Source organism: Amphiprion ocellaris, chromosome 9, assembly GCF_022539595.1.
Source record: "Amphiprion ocellaris isolate individual 3 ecotype Okinawa chromosome 9, ASM2253959v1, whole genome shotgun sequence".
Taxonomy (NCBI): Eukaryota; Metazoa; Chordata; class Actinopteri; family Pomacentridae; genus Amphiprion; species Amphiprion ocellaris.
The window spans coordinates 14,854,272-14,871,641 of record NC_072774.1 but is presented as its reverse complement, the minus strand read 5'-3'; the positions used below and the strand labels follow the sequence as shown (position 1 = coordinate 14,871,641).

General features: G+C 37.4%; 1 protein-coding gene across 1 annotated transcript in view; it reads left to right on the top strand.

The window, feature by feature from the left end:
• Positions 1-15,747, top strand: part of LOC111566140 (thrombospondin type-1 domain-containing protein 7A) — a 176,240-nt gene extending 160,493 nt beyond the window's left edge. Inside the window, exons 24-27 of the mRNA XM_055013863.1 lie at positions 1,038-1,120; positions 2,506-2,719; positions 5,160-5,247; positions 13,763-15,747. Of these exons, the coding sequence (XP_054869838.1) occupies positions 1,038-1,120; positions 2,506-2,719; positions 5,160-5,247; positions 13,763-13,853 (476 nt within the window). The 3' untranslated portion in view covers positions 13,854-15,747. The remainder of the gene's footprint in view (positions 1-1,037; positions 1,121-2,505; positions 2,720-5,159; positions 5,248-13,762) is intronic.
• The last annotated feature ends 1,623 nt before the right edge of the window (positions 15,748-17,370 follow it).

Genomic DNA, 17,370 nt, shown 5'->3' with positions numbered 1-17,370 from the left:
TGTAGTCATTTTGTGTTCTTGTGTTTGCAAAGATGTTTTGTAAATCGATGGTCATGCAGAATGAATTTTGTTTTTCAAAACTTACCAGGAAATATCTATCTATAAAAAACACCTGAATGAATGTGTACAAGGCCTAAGTGCAGCTTAAAGATTACTCTGCTGCGATCGGGTTTGGTCCATAAAACTAGAAATAAGAACATAACTTCCAAAAAATTTTAAAATTAATGTATATAAATAGTTTTGTTATTTGTTTGTTTTTGTAATATCAGCAAATGCTCACATTTAAGAAGCTGGAACTGGGAAATACTTAACTTTTTTGTCAAATGATGAATTGATGAACAAAATTGCACCATCTGTAAATGGAGCAATCATTTCAGAACAGAAACACTGAGTAGAAACACACTGTGGATAAACTGGTCATAGCTCTTAGACATCACTAACACAACTGTTGCCAAGGGATTGCTGCTACGCTTTAGTCTGTCTAAGGGGGTTTCAAGTCAGAAGAGATTAACAAACACTATTTTTTTTTTTTTAAATAATACATAGTGTAGCTATTTATTTTTAAAGCGATGAACTGGAGGTTGAAGCAACTCTAAAGCTCAGCAGTAAATCTTAACCATTGGTGGCAGTTTTATGTAGGAGGTAAAATTTGCACAAAATGTCAGAAATATAACACCGCTCTAAAAAACTAGAGACTTTTTTCTATAAGAAGGACAGGAGGTGGGCGGTGACAGTCGGTACTGCTATTCAGTTCTGTATAAAATATGAACATGTGGTTACTCACCTGAAATAATTCCCAAAATAAACCTGGCTTTCTGCTGTATTCAGTTATAGATACAGGTGAATCTGCAGGCTGTATAATAAAACCAAATTATGACTTTTACACATGAAAATGTCAGGTTTTTTCTGAAATAACACAAGCCATCAGCAACAGAGAGCAGTGGATGCACCAGGGCACACAGATGATGCTTGTGTTCATTGTATTGTAATAAAAACACCATGTACTCTGTTTGATTCCTTTGTCTTGTGGCCCGCAGGAGGTTGTCCTCCCATGAACCCTCCATTGGACAACAGCTCCTGTGACCCTCCCTGCCTCATGCCAAAGTCTTTCTGCAGTGAGGTAAGCAGCGTTTATTCTCAAAAAGCAATCAAGCTCAAAATAAAAAGAGTAAATCTTCGAAAGAAATATGGTTTTGAAGACAAAGACCCCCAATAAAAATGTGGTAAACAGAACAAAAAACAATAAAAAGACATCAACTTGAAAGCGCAGGTCTTCTGGATGAATGGCAGTGTGTGCACTCTCTGTGACACACTGCTGCCAGAATTGAATTTGAATGCAGCAGGGAATGAAATGATGGCAGCATGAAGATGTAAAACCTGTTTCTCCGCAGTGTCACTCACCTGTGCTGCATCACAATCAGGAAAATAAGTTCTTGTCCACCAGATACAGCAGCTGGTACATCTCACACTTCATCCATTTTAGTAGCTTTATAGTTTTTAAAAACAAATTTGGACATAGCAATAAAGGCTGGTTAACAGCTGTTTGAGACAACAGACTTTTCTGAAAACAAAATAAGCAGGTCAAAATGATGAGATGAGAGGCGAGTTCAGGACTACTCAGGTCACCGGTACCCCAAGATAAAACTAATTACAGTAAATCCTCCCTTCATGAAGGTCTTAATGTTCCACTTTGCCAACTGTTGCAGAGGGGTGTTAATGCACTGTGAAGGTTTTTTATGATATAGTTTTATACTCTATATAGGTAAGGGTAGATTACATAACAGAAACAACCCTCTGTGTGATGATCGCAGTTCAACAGCACCACAACCTTTAAGATGACCATAAAATCAAATCATGCTCTAAAACTGAACATTAACTGAAGATCAGTCCATGCAAGTAGGATTTACTGCAGGACTACCATATGAGACTGCTGTAGTCTTAGTGTATTAAATAAACTGTTGTGTTATTGGGGAAAACAACGCACAGCGCTTGCCCCTCTCTTATCCCCACTTTTCAAATTCCTTTTAGCACTTTTAGCAAGGCACTAAGTCCCCAGCTGCTAAAGTGAAACTGCTCACTGTCATCTTTGGAGCTGTGGACTGTCAGATAAATGCATGAGCGCAAGCCATCGTTTAAAAGAGCATTCATGGTCAGCCAGCAACAGTACAGGTACAATTTCTGTTGTTCCACCTGATTTAGAAATAGCTTTCAGTAGAAAATACGGCATATGTGGATGAGGCCACAACAGGTCACATACAAGCTCAAACGTGTTTTTTCTGGAAGCTTATGCTTTTATCTAGATTAACTAAAAGTGAATGAGATGTAGATGTGTCACACACAGCTGCTGAGGACATACAAGGGTTCAACCTGTAACCAACAAGGAACAGGTCCTATCATAACCAAGATCCACTTTGATTAATTCAAGTCTACTCTCCAAATGCTTCACTCAAGTCTTAAACTGTAACTCATAAACACGCAAACATGATTCTGCGCTGCCCTCTGCAGGCTGGTGTTTGTATGTGCGAGGAAGGCTTCACAGAAGTGCTGTCATCCACTGGGCAGCTGGACCAGTGCGCCCCCATCCCGATCCTGGAGATCCCCACAGCAGGGGACAAGAAGGGGGACGTGAAGACCAGCCGTGCCATTAACCCCACGATGCCCAGCACCATCCAGCCAGGACGCACTGGTCGGACCTGGTACCTGCAGCCCTACGGTCCAGGTCAGGCCTTCATACACTGTTCAGGTTTAGGACTGATTATACTAGTTTGGACAAAGATACAGATTTTTTTAAGTCAGTATTTGCAATTTTTTCAATATTTAAAAGACAGAGGACACATACAGCACAAGTGTTTTGCTGCTGTCAAGTGAAAACCTTTAACCTTTTAAATGTCATGTTCTCACACACTGCCATAATGTACTCTGTAGAAGCTGCTATTTTCCAGTTGTCAGGTTGTAATTACAAACACCACCACATAAAAATGCCTCAGTTAGAAATGTGAAAGAAGCCCGAAGGGAAAAAAGGCCTTCATGGTTTATATGTTCAGAAATATTACTTTGACCACACTGCTGCAGCAAGAAAAGTAGAACTGGAACCCACATAAGCAAATGATGTAAGCAGGGCCTTTATTGACGGCAAACAGTGGTTACATGTTGGCATATATTCATCCTACCATGTAAACAGTGCAAAGGTCTGTAAACACACATTTCCAAAACAACCACTTCAGAAATGTTTATGTAAGTTACAAGTCAGAAACTTTTATTTAAAATATTTCCTCTTTTCCACAGACAAAGAAAAAAATGCCGTCATTTCATTTGAGTGTCTTACTAAGTTTATCTGAGGGAAAAGGTTTTAGAGTCCAGCATTTGTAGAATTTCTCAACCTGCAGGGCACCATGTAATCCTTAAAGTGAAGTTGCTACGTAAAGCTAAGAGGTTTTCACATGACAGCAGCAGAATGTACTTTGCTTTCAGTATGTTTTGGGCCGATTTTGTGTTGACAGTGTTTAATTAACATTTGATATAACCCATTTGTACTTGCAACTGTGCATGGATGGAGCTTGCTTCCTTCTCTCAACTGCTGGTACATTAACATTTGAGAGCTGCATCTGCACAGAGCGTTGTGACTGATGGTGCATGACAGAAAAAGACACATTTAGGATGCAGGAGTGCAGAACAGATTGAGTTAATGTCTGTCAGGAGCAAACACATTTACATGCCATCACATACAGTAACCCTTGTATTATTTATCCTCCAAATGGTTGCTTGTTTTTGAAAAACTCTTCTTGCTGTTATTCTTTATTGCAGATCAAGAGAAAAAACTAATAGTTTTTAATACAGCTTATGATTTTTAGTGCGATTTTGTTGCATCATCAGGCACCAATAAAATTCTTATCGGTTCATGCTTGAATTCAAATGTAGATACAGAAGAAGGGTGGAAGACAGTAACAACTGGACATTTCTAAGGAAATACATATTTTCTGTAAATACTGGGTCCCTAAAAATGTAGTCTGGTAAAAAAAAAAAGAAACGTTGTCTAACTTACTTGCGCTGCCTATTTCTGTCAATGATCAAGCTTATTGGCTTATGTTCTCTAAACTATCCTAAATGCACATTCTATTCCTCAGTTATGAACGAGGTACAAAAAACTGATTATTTTGCCCTTTGTTCATGTTATTAGTTGTATAGTTAATAGCATAGCTATACTGATATTAGAGGATTAAAAATCTTTACTATAATGTTAAGAAATGCTGTAATGCACTGGGCAGAACATGCCACTAACCACAGCTGATACAGTTTCAACATTTATTTTTAGTGTTTTGTCTTTTTAAATAAATACAAAGGCCAGTGTTTTGCTTTGCACAAGTACCCAAGGGTCTGATAGGTCTTTGAGTGACAAGGTTCATCATTCTCCTTAATTTAAACAGCGACAACATTACAAGGGCAGCTCACAATATGTAAGTGCTGACTGACTGTGCATGAATGGAGAGCATCTAGTAATTGGACTCTAAGTAGTATAAAAAGAACTATGCATCAGTGGTGTCCATACTCTCCATTTGCACATCTGCAAGGAAACATAATCAAGGCAGTATGTACGCAGAGCTCATACTGCCCGATATATTGGGACTTGTTTCACCAAATTTACAACCTGAAAGCTCCAACTTGAGATGTTAGATAACCTTGCATTAGGGGTGACGCTGTTGGTGTGAACAGTTGCAAAGGTTTAGAATTGCTTTCAGACAATCACCTTGTTCTTCCTGAAGTGTGCAGTTAGAACATGATGAGGTAAGATTGATGTCCAACACTGGGATAGAGAAGAACCTTAAAGCTTTTAAGTTGCCCAACATTTACAAAAATACTGAGTGTAATTTATTTCCCCTGAAACACCCAGTTGTTCCTGCCTTGTTGGTCTTGTTTTTTTCCCACTGTACCTATATTCATTTGGGTACCAGCAGACACAGGCAAGTTATTGGTGCCGGATTCAGATGATGAAATATAACTATAAATCATGGGCTGTATCATTATTATACTATATGTTACCCAGAATAAGTAAAAATCGCAACGTGTTAAAGTTTTCTGAAGCATTCACAGAATTGTTTTAATGGCTGCTGGTGCCATGTTAAATTGTAAACAGACACACTGACGAGCCTCCTCCTCCACAGATGGGAAACTGAAGATGTGGGTGTATGGTGTAGCAGCCGGAGCCTTTGTGCTCCTCATATTCATAGTGTCTATGATATACCTAGCTTGGTGAGTTAACAAGTTTAATCTCCTCCTTCATCGTCTTCATTCATAAAACCAAACCGCCCTCATTTTTTTTCCCCTACCCGCTTTGAGTTAAAGCTTCCTTCCACCATGTCACCATTTTTGTTTGTCTATTTTGCTTCCTTCATGCCATTCCTATGTGAGAGCAGCAGCTACTGTGCCAAGGTGCATCGCTCTCTTAAGGCCCAAGAGTCTGACGCCAATGGGACGGCAGTCTGGATGGGCCAAAATGCACATGAGATGACTTACACCTGTCCCGATTGCCAAGAACAGGCTCAAAGCAGCTAATTAGAATGTGGAGTGTTCACTCGCACCCCAACACACCCTCCAGTCTAAGTACCTGCAGTTCTTGACCTTCCCCTGTGACCTCTCTCAAAGTGTCACATGTCCTGCCTGACTAGTTCAGTGAAGGTGCTGGTGCAGGTGAGGACAAACCACCCAGAAAATGCTCCTTTTAATTCTTGTAGAGATTTTTTAGAGCTCTTAAAGCACATAGACACTGTTCACCCCAGCTTTTTTCTACCTCCTGCTAGTTTTAAAAGTGACCCATCCCAATTTCTGTGTGCTTAAAACCAACTTGTACTCAAATCATTATTGTAAAAGTAAGCCCAGACAGGTCACACAGCCAAATTATTCTTATAATCGTGGCAAACCACATAAGAATAACAGTAACTCTCTGTGGTGTATTTAGAGGTGTGTAGATATATATTTTGAGCATGGACTAACAGCGGTGGGGGAAGCACTGAGATGTTTTATTTCAAAGAATAGTTTGTCATTTAAAGAAACATGCGTTATGAAATGCTTGCTGAGAGTTGCAGGAGAGGATTTAAAACGCTCGTGTGTCTGTCCACTAAGCATGATGCTCCATCCAGGAGACAGTTAAACATTAAAACTGGAAGTGGAGAATGGCTAGCTCTGAAGTTGAAAAAAAAAAAAAATACAACTGCTACCTCTAAATGTCACTAACACAATGTATCTGTACAAAAAAACCCTGCTAAGCTATGTTCATGTTGCACTAATCTAAACCTTGAAAGAAAGCATACTTTTGAAAAATATTTTTAACCACTCCTTTAAGTAATTGTGCAGTTTCATTCATCCAAGTCATGGTAATCCTAAGAGCATCAGTTGTAGACAGTTGGACTTCTCTTCCAAAAGGCTTTCTTTGGTTGAACTGACTGGTGAGGAGACACAGGTCTTACACCCCGTGTGGATTGTGATTTACCTGGAACTAAGGGTGCGCAATCTGATGATTTTATATCATGGACAATCTTAATTTGGCATATGATCTGTTTTTCATGTGTTTCCCAACCCAGTCATGGTATTAGAACACCTAAGATGATACTCGTCAAAATTCAGGAGAAGTGAGTGAAAAACCTATTTAACAGGACCAAACCCAGCCTAGTAAAAGGTCTTAACTTTTCCATAGCCACAATAGTTACCAGTAGTTACAACTACAAACTCAGGAAGAAGGTTTTACTGCCACTCTAGTAAAAAAAAATATCACTTCCCAACCTTGACAACACAGTTTAAAAAAAAAAAAAACAAAAAAAAACAGCAGTAACTTCTGAGTAAAAACTGGAGCGTCAGTATCCTGCCAGCAGTCGAGGTGGGGGTGCACAGTAATCAACACAGCTGATTACCACAACAAAATATCTGCATTACTTTGTAGCAATGCCACCTATGAAGCTCTAAGGTAGGATCGCACACGTGGTTACAAGACGGTCAAGTACCTTGTTATAGAGTGCATACAACAGCTGATAAAAGAAGTTCATTGGCCATCCATCATATTAGCAGCTTTATCCTGGAGAAGCACCACTATGCATATATAGACTTGTAAAAGGAGGAGCACCTCTCAGGCCTCCCTTTAGTAGCATTAAATTGTCCCCTATAACATTGCAAAACAGCTTGCAAGCATCTTAACCACTCTGGTTGGAAATTCATTGCATCCACAGTTTCACTGATTTTTATCAACAAAATACAGAAACGGAAACTGGCCACAGGTGAAACCATAGCATAATTTGATGCCAAAACTAAAACCCCAGGAGCACAACCTTCACAGAACCTATTAAGTTGCTGGATGGCAATATTAAGTTCGCAGGGAGGATGTCAGGAAAAATGACCTGTATTTTTTTTTTTAACTGTGCACAATGAAGAGAACAGAACACTCAACGCTTAAGCTTTCAGGAAATCTACAACATAGACTAATAGCTACTGTTTGATGCCCACCACCTACTGGAACATATGCTGCAGATTATCAGAACGTTACAGCACTGGGCAGACAGTTTCACTGCAAAGACAGAGGGAAGAAGCCTACACATTTTACAGCCACTTCATGTTCAGTCACCTAACACTTCCAGCTTGTGACATGAATTTTCTTGAAAAAATACCATGTGAAATCATTTTTTGAGTCCCTGGGACCTTGCAAAATCCAAAAGCTCTACTTCAAATACATTTTTAGTTTCTTCAGTTTGGCCCTTGGAGTTGAATTTCATCATTTTTCAATGTACTTTGTTGACTTCAAGGTTTTCAATCTCTGTGTGATACCTACACTCCCTGGCCACTTTATTAAGTACACTTGTGAAATCTAAGGCGATCCAATACAACAGTTCTGCTATAAATTCTGCCTGCATGAAACTTCTTCAGTTTACATTTTCTGTTTCTGTTGACATCAGAAAGGGGAGAATTCTGCTTTACATTAAATTTTGAGATCATAGCGGGTGGGGGTTAATGTTCATTGCAGGTACATGAAAGATGTTATACACTGCCCGGCCAAAAAAAAACCTTGCACACACTAATATTTTCTTGGACTGCCTTCAGCTTTGAGTATGGTACTCATTCGCTGTGGCATCGTTTCGATAAGCTTCTGCAATGTCACAGCATTTATTTCTGTCCAGAGATGCATTCATTTTTCACCAAGAGCTTGTATTGATGATGGGAGAGTAGAGCCGCTGCACAAAGTCTTCTCCCCTCAGCACACCCCAAAGATTCTCATTGGGACTGAGGTCTGGACTCTGTGGAGGACAATCCTTGTGTGAAAATGATGTCTCATGCTCCTTGAACCACTCATTCACAGTGTGAGCCCCATGAATCCTGGTATCATCATCTTGGAACATGTCCATGTCATCAGGGAAGGAAAACTCCACTGATGGAAACACCTGGTCATTCAGTATATTCAGGTAGTCAGCTGACCTCATTCTTTGGGAACATAACGTTGCTGAACCTGACCAACCCCAGATCATAACTCTAACCCCCACAGGCTTGTAGGCACTAGTCATGATGAGAGCATCACTTCATCTGCCTCTCTTCTTACCCTGATGCCCCCATCACTTTGGAACAGGGTAAATCTGGACTCATCAGACCACATGACCGACCATGTTTGTTCCTTGAAGATGATGGTTCACCACTATCCTTCAGGTTTTAAGAATGCGTTGGACAGTTCCTAACCTGATTTTAGTAGTTTCAGAAATCTCCTTAGTTTGCTTTGCTTGATTCCGGCCAATAATTTGACCCTTCTGAGACAGATGAACATCGTTTCCATGACCAGAGGATATGTTTTCCGACATGATTGTTTAAGAAATGAGAAGCTCCTCACTGCATCAGTTAAATAAGGTGTTGCAGCTGAAACGTATTCATCACTGCTGTAGTTATCCAATGGAAGGCTCTTGCCTGTTTACTTGATTAAATTTTCCAGGAAAGTTCAAGGAAAAAAAATAATATTTCCAGGAAAGCGTAGAAACAGCCTCAAGACCCAAAAAGAAGTCCAGTTACTGTCAACTGAAGCCTTTAGGATCCTATAAGTAAAGGTAGAAATTCAACAATGCTAATATAATTAAGTACAAGTAAATGTCCTGCATTTTAAATTGACAGTACAGCAAAATATAGTTTACATACCAAAAGAAAAAGTATAAATTATGCGCTTGAATTACTGTATCATCAGGTTAACATGCATTAGTCTGTGTATATTTAATGAAGTGATTACATCTTTTTAAAGAAATTTAATTTGCAGTCGCAGTTCAAAAATCATCAGAGTACAATATTCACAGAAATACAGTTAAGTTGCTACCGCTGCTGATTAAAACGGAGTCCAAACTAAAGGTAACAAAGGGTTTTCCTCAAGTGTCTGGTCCTTTGAACAGATAATTCCCTCCTGAAGTCTTAATTTTAGACTGCACCTGATTCAGGTAAAACTATGTGACAGCTGCTTTGTGTTAAAACAAATTAACCACAACTGCATTTTTTTAAAGTTCTCTGATATTTTGTTAATGAAAGAAGAGCAAGCTCCTGTTGGTTCAAAAGGCTTTGTTTAATTATGGTATGAAAATTCAAGTAACTGTTTTGGCACTTGTGTCAAAACCACTATTATTCCTGTTATTTTTTATTAAATGAGGTGTGTGAAAACTTTCACCAAGACAAAAGTCCCATCTACATGATAAAAATTGGACTGTGTTCATAACTTTTGTGCTGTTCAATTATTAAGCATAATTAGCAACAGCCTTTTATTTTGTTGTTGGGTAAACATATTAGTAGATATATATATATATATATATATTTTTTTTTTTTTTTTAAATGAATTGTTCCTGTGTTTATTTTAAGTTCAAATCCAAAAACGATCAGTTCAGATAAAAGTTAAACCTTACATGTATGGCAGAAATAACAGATTTTTACACATTATACATGATTAGGTACATTTTTGAAATCTAGTACATTCCAATGTGACATCTGTGCCATAAACTCTTAATTTACAGGCTTCTACACTTGATGTTGTCAAAAATGTGATGAGTCTAGTTTACCATATTACTGGATGGTGGTGTTTTGGTTGCATTTACTAGTAAAATGTTAAAAGGTATGAATAGAATAACAGAACACTCAAACATATGCTGATTATGATAGAAAGGAGAAAGCTAAATATTAACTCCAGGGTCATGTTTCTGTAGCATTAATCAGAGTGAACTGTACAGGAACTGAAGTGTTTCAGTAGCATGATGGCACTCTGCCCTCTTGTGGCCAAAAAAGGAAATCGGGTAACACCTTTATTTTTTCCTCATGTTATTTACTCATTCTCTTTTAGAAAAACACTACAGACACGTTTTTCATACTCTGGTCAAAATTAAGATTTTGGAATATTTTGTTCCCCTAACATATACATTTTTTTTAGACTAGTGGAAAGAAAACATCCAAAACACACAATTAGTTGTTTACTACATTCTGTCAACGTGTAGATTTCATGTATAATACGTATCTTTAAAAGCTGTTTTGTCTACATCAGCTTCACTGGCCAAATATGTGCACACATACAAGGAGTTTAGCTTTTTTTCTTTGCTCTCAAAGTATTTACACAAAAAATAAGGCAACTTCAAGAAAAAGGTGGAACTTGTAATCTTTGCAGTAGCTTATGTAGATAATTTTTTTTTACAGAAATTGAAACAATAAAAATGTATCATCCATTCAAATTTAATTAAAAAAAAAAAAAATCCTATCTCCACTAATATTCACTCATTTCCAACCAGATTTTTGTTGAGAGTACAAATGACTTAGTTTTGTCATTCCAAAATGTCATTTGGTGCTATATCAAAAACTGACTGCCACAGGTCTTCTAAAAAAAAAAAAAAAAAAGCTTCAGAGCTAGAACATCAACTTTATGTTGTTTCTGTGTAATTCTCAGCTTTGAAAAAACATACCAATGCTGTAAGACTAGATTCAACTGGACTAATGATGTGAAATTACAATCAAGCAGCTACTTATTTTCATAAACGTCTGCTGTTTTTCTTTGACTTTCATGATATTAAACAAGTCATGCATCACGTTTAACTGGAAATTTATCAGACAGTTTTAGCCACTTTCTGAAATTTTATTTTAAAAGGTTGATTGATAAACTTAGAAATTATTTAGCAGAATAATAGACAGTGAAAACAAACATTAGCAGCAGCTCTAGCATGAACATTACTAGACACAGATTGAAGAGTTTTTTCTGCTCATTTGCTGATGCTTCATGTTCACTCTAAGTATTTTGTCAGCTCTTCCATCCCAGAAGCTCTCCAGAGAAAATTCCCCAGAGTGCTCTTCTGATTGTTTTTTACAAAATTTCCAGTATTTTCTTTCTGAAGCATCTCAACACTCCAGAGAGCATTACATCACACATCTCTGAGGACTTTGGGAGAAAGTTTGGGGAAAGTTTTTAATGCTCAGAAGAATTAATTGGACGGCCCTGCTGGCTCAAACTCTACATGAATCAGAAATGGGATGATACAACAAAAAGCACAAGCAAATACTAGCTTTACTGCCCTTTTCTAAAGGATAAAAACTCTACATTTGTAAATATTTTGAATATTGTATACCTTAATATTACTCTCAGACATGAATCTATTACTTAAAGCTAAAGTCAAGGGCTTAAACATACAAATTTGTATACATTGTTGATAAAGCCAATCAGCTCCAGCTAAATCTCTCTGTACTTCACAATATACTGGAGTTTTAAATCTGGTTTCTGTGGCTACATTTACACGCTTGAACACCGGCAACCATCTGTGATACGTCAGCCTGCAAAGACTGGTTTGCCAGAGCTGAAGAGGAGAGCATCTGTAGTAATAGAGATAGACTTGGCTACAGCAAGTTGGTGTACGACGGGAAAAACCTAAGAAACGTCTGAGAAAAGTTTCTGATGGTCTACATTTAAATAAAATTAATTTTTATTAAGTTGAAGGATTGCCGTCTAAAAAAGAAAGTGATGAGCTGCCGTGCATACGTCATGAGCACATCCACAGTGTTAACGTAATTACTCCAACAGCCCAGAAAAAAAGTAGAAATAAAGCCTTCACTTCTTACTCTAAAGATCCTTTTTTCCCCCTCAAGGCAAAATAGTAAATGTGTGGCTTGTGTGCAGAGTTTGCATGCAAATTAACACACTAATACCTGTAATGCTTCTAAATGAAGACACTAATGTAAATTTTATTGAAAAAATCAACTGTGTGAAATCTATCAACCAGTAGTTTGCTGAATATAGATCAGTCTGCTCTTCCACTGCTGTGACCTTTCTGCTGTGGTTGTACTCTAGATTGTAGTTTTCTTCATCCATGTCTGTCTGTGTAGAAACTGTGTAGTTTTCTGAATAGTTAGAGTAGTTTTTAACTCTCATGGTCAGATTTATTGCTTTGTCTTTTATCTATTATTTATCTTTTAACAAATTTTCATTTTACTATTCTTCTGTATTTCTTATACTGACACCAAATCTCGTGAAAAACCAAAACCAAAGTGTATTTACTGCCTGATGTATCTTAATCCTTTGTGCCACAGATCTCCATCATTGTCCAAAACCTAAAAACACATCAGTCCATAATTATGAGAAAACTTACGCTGTCACAAATGCTCATCATAAACGCTTTGGAAATCTTGGTTAACTGAAATAGTAGTACTCTGGAACCAACCAATTGGTCGCAGGAGACAAAAAAAAAACTGCACTTTGTAGATGAACTAAATGGGCACTGAGAGGACTTTATCCTTGTTAACGTAAATTAATTTTAAATGAACACAAAAGCTAGTATTTGCAGCATACTAGATTTGAGCCTGGTTATTTAAAACTGATATTTTAGCAGCAGACTTGAAGCAGACCAGTGTGCGCCTGCCCATAGTCATATATTTCTGAATAAAGAACTGTAGCAATTGGTGATACAGCATAAAAACTATTGAGAAACATAGGAAATGTTACCCTTCTGTTTTTAGATGATCTGCCATGTTGGTTGTTTAGCTGTGATATGCAAACCACTGTTTGCATGGTCTACACTCAGTTATTAGTTCTCCTGCTGTCAAAAATAATGGATTAATTCTGGAAGGCTCCTGAGTAATGTCTTGCATTAAAATTACACTGGAAATTGTCTAACCAATGAGTATTTGGTGAGATGAGAGCATATGGATCAACCGGTCGATCTGGAGACTACGGCACCACAGCTACCTTCTGTATGAGTAACATTAGTGAAAAACTGCAAGGATCAGTCATCTCAACAAATGATGACCCTTTTTAAAAAGTTTAACTACATTTTTATGACCCTTTATACAAATTTTTATCTTCAGTAGTAACCAGTTGGCCTTCGTCAGAAAGTCTTGTTGGTTTTGGTCTTTTGATGGGATTTTGAATAAAATATAGTAATACAAACTGATAATGTATTTGTAATCATCAACTCTTTCACCACAGAGGTCAGTGGGAACCTTCACCATTAACCTTTAACTGGGGTTGTTATTTTTCAAATAATCAAGTAAATTCATGAAACTACACATGAAAACTGGAAACCAAAAGAATTTATTTCCATACATGTTTTAAAACCTTTATTTCAACCTCCATTCCCTGTTGTAACATCGTCTCACCTGCATTTTGTGTTTCATGATCACAACCACTTTTATCCACAACATGCAGGATGTAATTTCATGACTGTGAGGTCGTGGCTTGGTGGTTATAAAGTAGTATGAGAATATTTCAAGTGTTGCTCTGACTGTTTTAATCTTTTCACAGCAAAAAGCCAAAGAGACCTCAGAGACAGAGGCAACAAAACAACCGACTAAAACCTCTGACTCTCGCCTACGATGGGGACACAGACATGTAGTTCTCCAAGGGACACTTCACCGAGCACTTCACCTGTCATAGAGGCCCACTTCATCACTCCATTACAGTGAGGGACATGGATGTTTGCAGCGTGAATGGACACGTCACAAAGCGGAGAAATTACAGAAAATCCTCTTAGCAGAGACACTGCTGGGGTTTAACCATTTCAAGTACAGCTCCGTTCACTCCTCTTTTGTTATTTAACATTTTCTTTTGCAAGAGCCTTCGTGACCTCCAGCGTGTTCAGTGAAATGCCTTTTTTTTTTTTTGCCCCTACACGTCCATATTTCTGTACACAAAGGACTTGTCTGAGACACAGGCAGGGCTGGGTGCAGAAGACAGACCCAGCTCTCCTGCTGTCTCAGAACATGGCAGCACAAGCTCCAACTCTTCCCCCGCGCTTTTCTGCTTGTCCCTAAAAATGCTGAGTAGCTGGAGGCTTAGGATGCTGTGACGGTTCGTACGTTGCCAAAAGTCACCGCAGGGAAGAGGAGGAGGAGGGAGAGGAAAATCTCCATAAAAAGGTTTGGATCCCTTTTTCTCAATCCTCGACTGGGTTGTGACTCAAATCTCTTTTACAGTCTTGAACAAAAGGGAGGCATTTCTTCTCTCTTTTTTTCTTTTTTGTTTTTGCTTGATTCAGAGGCACACAGGCCTGTGTTTGTGGGATAAACCAATCTGTATGATGCTGATGGAGGAGTAGCCTGCAATCAGTTGTTCATGGAAACTACTGCCTGCCTGCTTGCCTCCACCCTTGCTTTGTTTCAGGCACTACATTGCACTATATTAGTGCAGCATGATATGCACATGTGACTTCTACCTTCTATTGCCATAAAACACTGCCTCTTCCACAGACGTACAGCAGAGGATCAGCTAAGGCCAACACAAGAACACTCAAAAAGAAACGACGGTGACGAGAAAACATGTTTAGACGTGTCACATTCAACAAAACAGGTTTGAATCTCAAGTAAATATATGTATAGATTTTATTTCTCACAGCAGTTTTTGGTTGTAGTAAGGTACCTTTTGTGGTTTGTAGATTTCGTCTGGTGTTATCACTTTATTTCTGCCCAGATGCAACTACGATATCAGCAGGTGACTTGTTTTAAACCCCTGCTCTAAAAAGTTTTGCAAAATTCAGATTCAACTTTTTTTTTTTTTTTTTTTTTTTTAAATAACATAATACCAATATTATGGAAACATTGAGATTTTACAGCAGCTTATAAAGACAGACATAAATTTAAATGATTCACATCATGCAAATGTCATTTCTGCCTTACTGACAATAACTGAATACTAACAGTCCTGTAATGCAGTTTTTAATACTTGAATGGGGCATACATTAAACACTACAAGACATGTAGACATAAACTAAATCTTCTTTTAATTTCATGTCACATACAGAAATATAATCAGTTTTTAAAACTTTTTCATGTAGTGAACGTATCATAGGTGCTCTATCGTTTTTCAGTCACACTACATGGAGATGAAATATGAATTTAAAAAAAACAGTCTGTACAAACTAAAATTATACAGTATGTTAATAATAAGAGAACACGCTTAAGAGAACAGCTGAGTTCAACGTAAAACAAACTGGTGTGGAGAATGTTTACTTTTTTTGTTGTGGGATTTGTAAATAACAGCAATTTTTTTATTTTTTTGGAAAAAAAATCTAAGTATGTGTACATTTATTTTGTAATGCACAGAAAATGTTTAGTTTGAATATTGCAAAGTGGGTGTATGATATTGCTGATTGTTGTTATCATGATGCAACTTGTATGTTGTGACAAAAAAAAGGAAAGAAAAAAGCAGAAAGGCTCAGCCGTTTTGTACAGGTTGTTTCTATGTATGGGAAGAATTACTGAAAATAAATGCGAACACGGTTGTAAACACAAGTACAACGTTATGGAGTCATTTTTTTTTTTTTTTTTTTTTTTTAAATGATTTTCTCTATATGTTCATCTTATATGTAAGGATACAGCTGATGTTTTATGCCTTTTTGTTAACAAATCCAATGAAAAGACCAAAACCGAAATGTGCTTGCTTTTCAATTAAAACCTGAACAATCTTAATTTGTTTTCTTCTAAATAGTCTTTTTCTAAAGCAGGATATTTTACAGTTGAAAAATAAACTAGCTAGATATTTGTATGAACAGCAACTTCGGAAATGGCTGTGAAGTGACAGCTGGTTAACATGCAGTTTAAATGGGCTGCGTTTTGGTCACGATTTCATAGTTCTGTTGTCTGACAACAGAAACAGAAAAATATATAAATAAAAACAGATTTACTGGGAATTCAGCTGCATTAAAATGCAGTATATGTGGCCAAGGCAAGAAAGATGCAAACAGACGTAAACACTGAGTTCAGGTTTTGCTGAACCACAACAGGCGACATGAGAAATACAGCGACCCACAGAGTTCACAAAGACCTGTGGGTGTACAGTCAAAGCAAACCATAATGCTAGTCACATTCGTCATACAACCACAGACGGTTTTCCTGCCCGTTGGCTTGTTTTAACCAGTTTTCTAACTTAGGCTGATTCTACCAGCAGACACTGAAAGGACTCTGATAGTTCGGTAAGTTAATGTTTATTTTCTTATCTGTGCCGCTTTTAATGCGCTTTATATGCAGCTTTAGTGTCAGATGTAATGTGTGCCATGCACTCCAGATGTTGGTGTTTATTTCTGTGTGTGTTGACCAGAGAAGAAAGTTAGCATCCAGTAAATACTAGCTTTAATGTTCACAATGCTAACCGAGCTAGCTGCTCAGTCGTAGCCTGATTAAAGCAGTAGTAGCATTAAGCTAACGATGTTTGTGTTGAGTTTCATGTAAACAGCTGAAGCGTGTTGTGTTACTGTAATGTAGTGCATTTCGTTAATAAAACTTCATGGAGACGCTGGTTCACATTAATGTAACGTTTAGAAAACCTAAATGTGATTAAAACAGTAAGGTTAAGGTTCTGTGTTGTCAGTAGTCCTGAATATCTGCAGAGCAATTAAATGTTCATCAGTGATTAATCTTTTGTGTGAAACTTTTACTTTGCACCTATATTTTTTTAAAATGTAGGTCATTTGTAGGTCGCATTATAGGATGGTTTTCTTAGGTAAATGAATTTAAGGTTTAATTGACTGAAATCTTTCAATGTTGTGTTTCTTTCAATTTGAAATATCTCGATTTAATTAATACAGCTCAGTCACTTACATTTTATATTATTAAGAATTCTTATTCAGTTTAACACTAGATGACGTATCAGTTCATTGAGTATTTCAGAGCCATTTTTTTCTTTTCAATTATCTATAATTAAAGTGATATTATTAAAATATAGTTGCAAGGAAGCAGCAGCAGCATGTCATTCAACAAAATGTCATAGGATGTCGTCCAAAAAACGTCATAGTATAGCATGTCACTCTAAAAATGTTATAGTATAGCATGTCATCCAAAAAATGTCATCGTATAGCATGTTGCTCTAAAAACGTCATAGTATAGCATGTCGCTCTAAAAATGTCATCGTATACCATG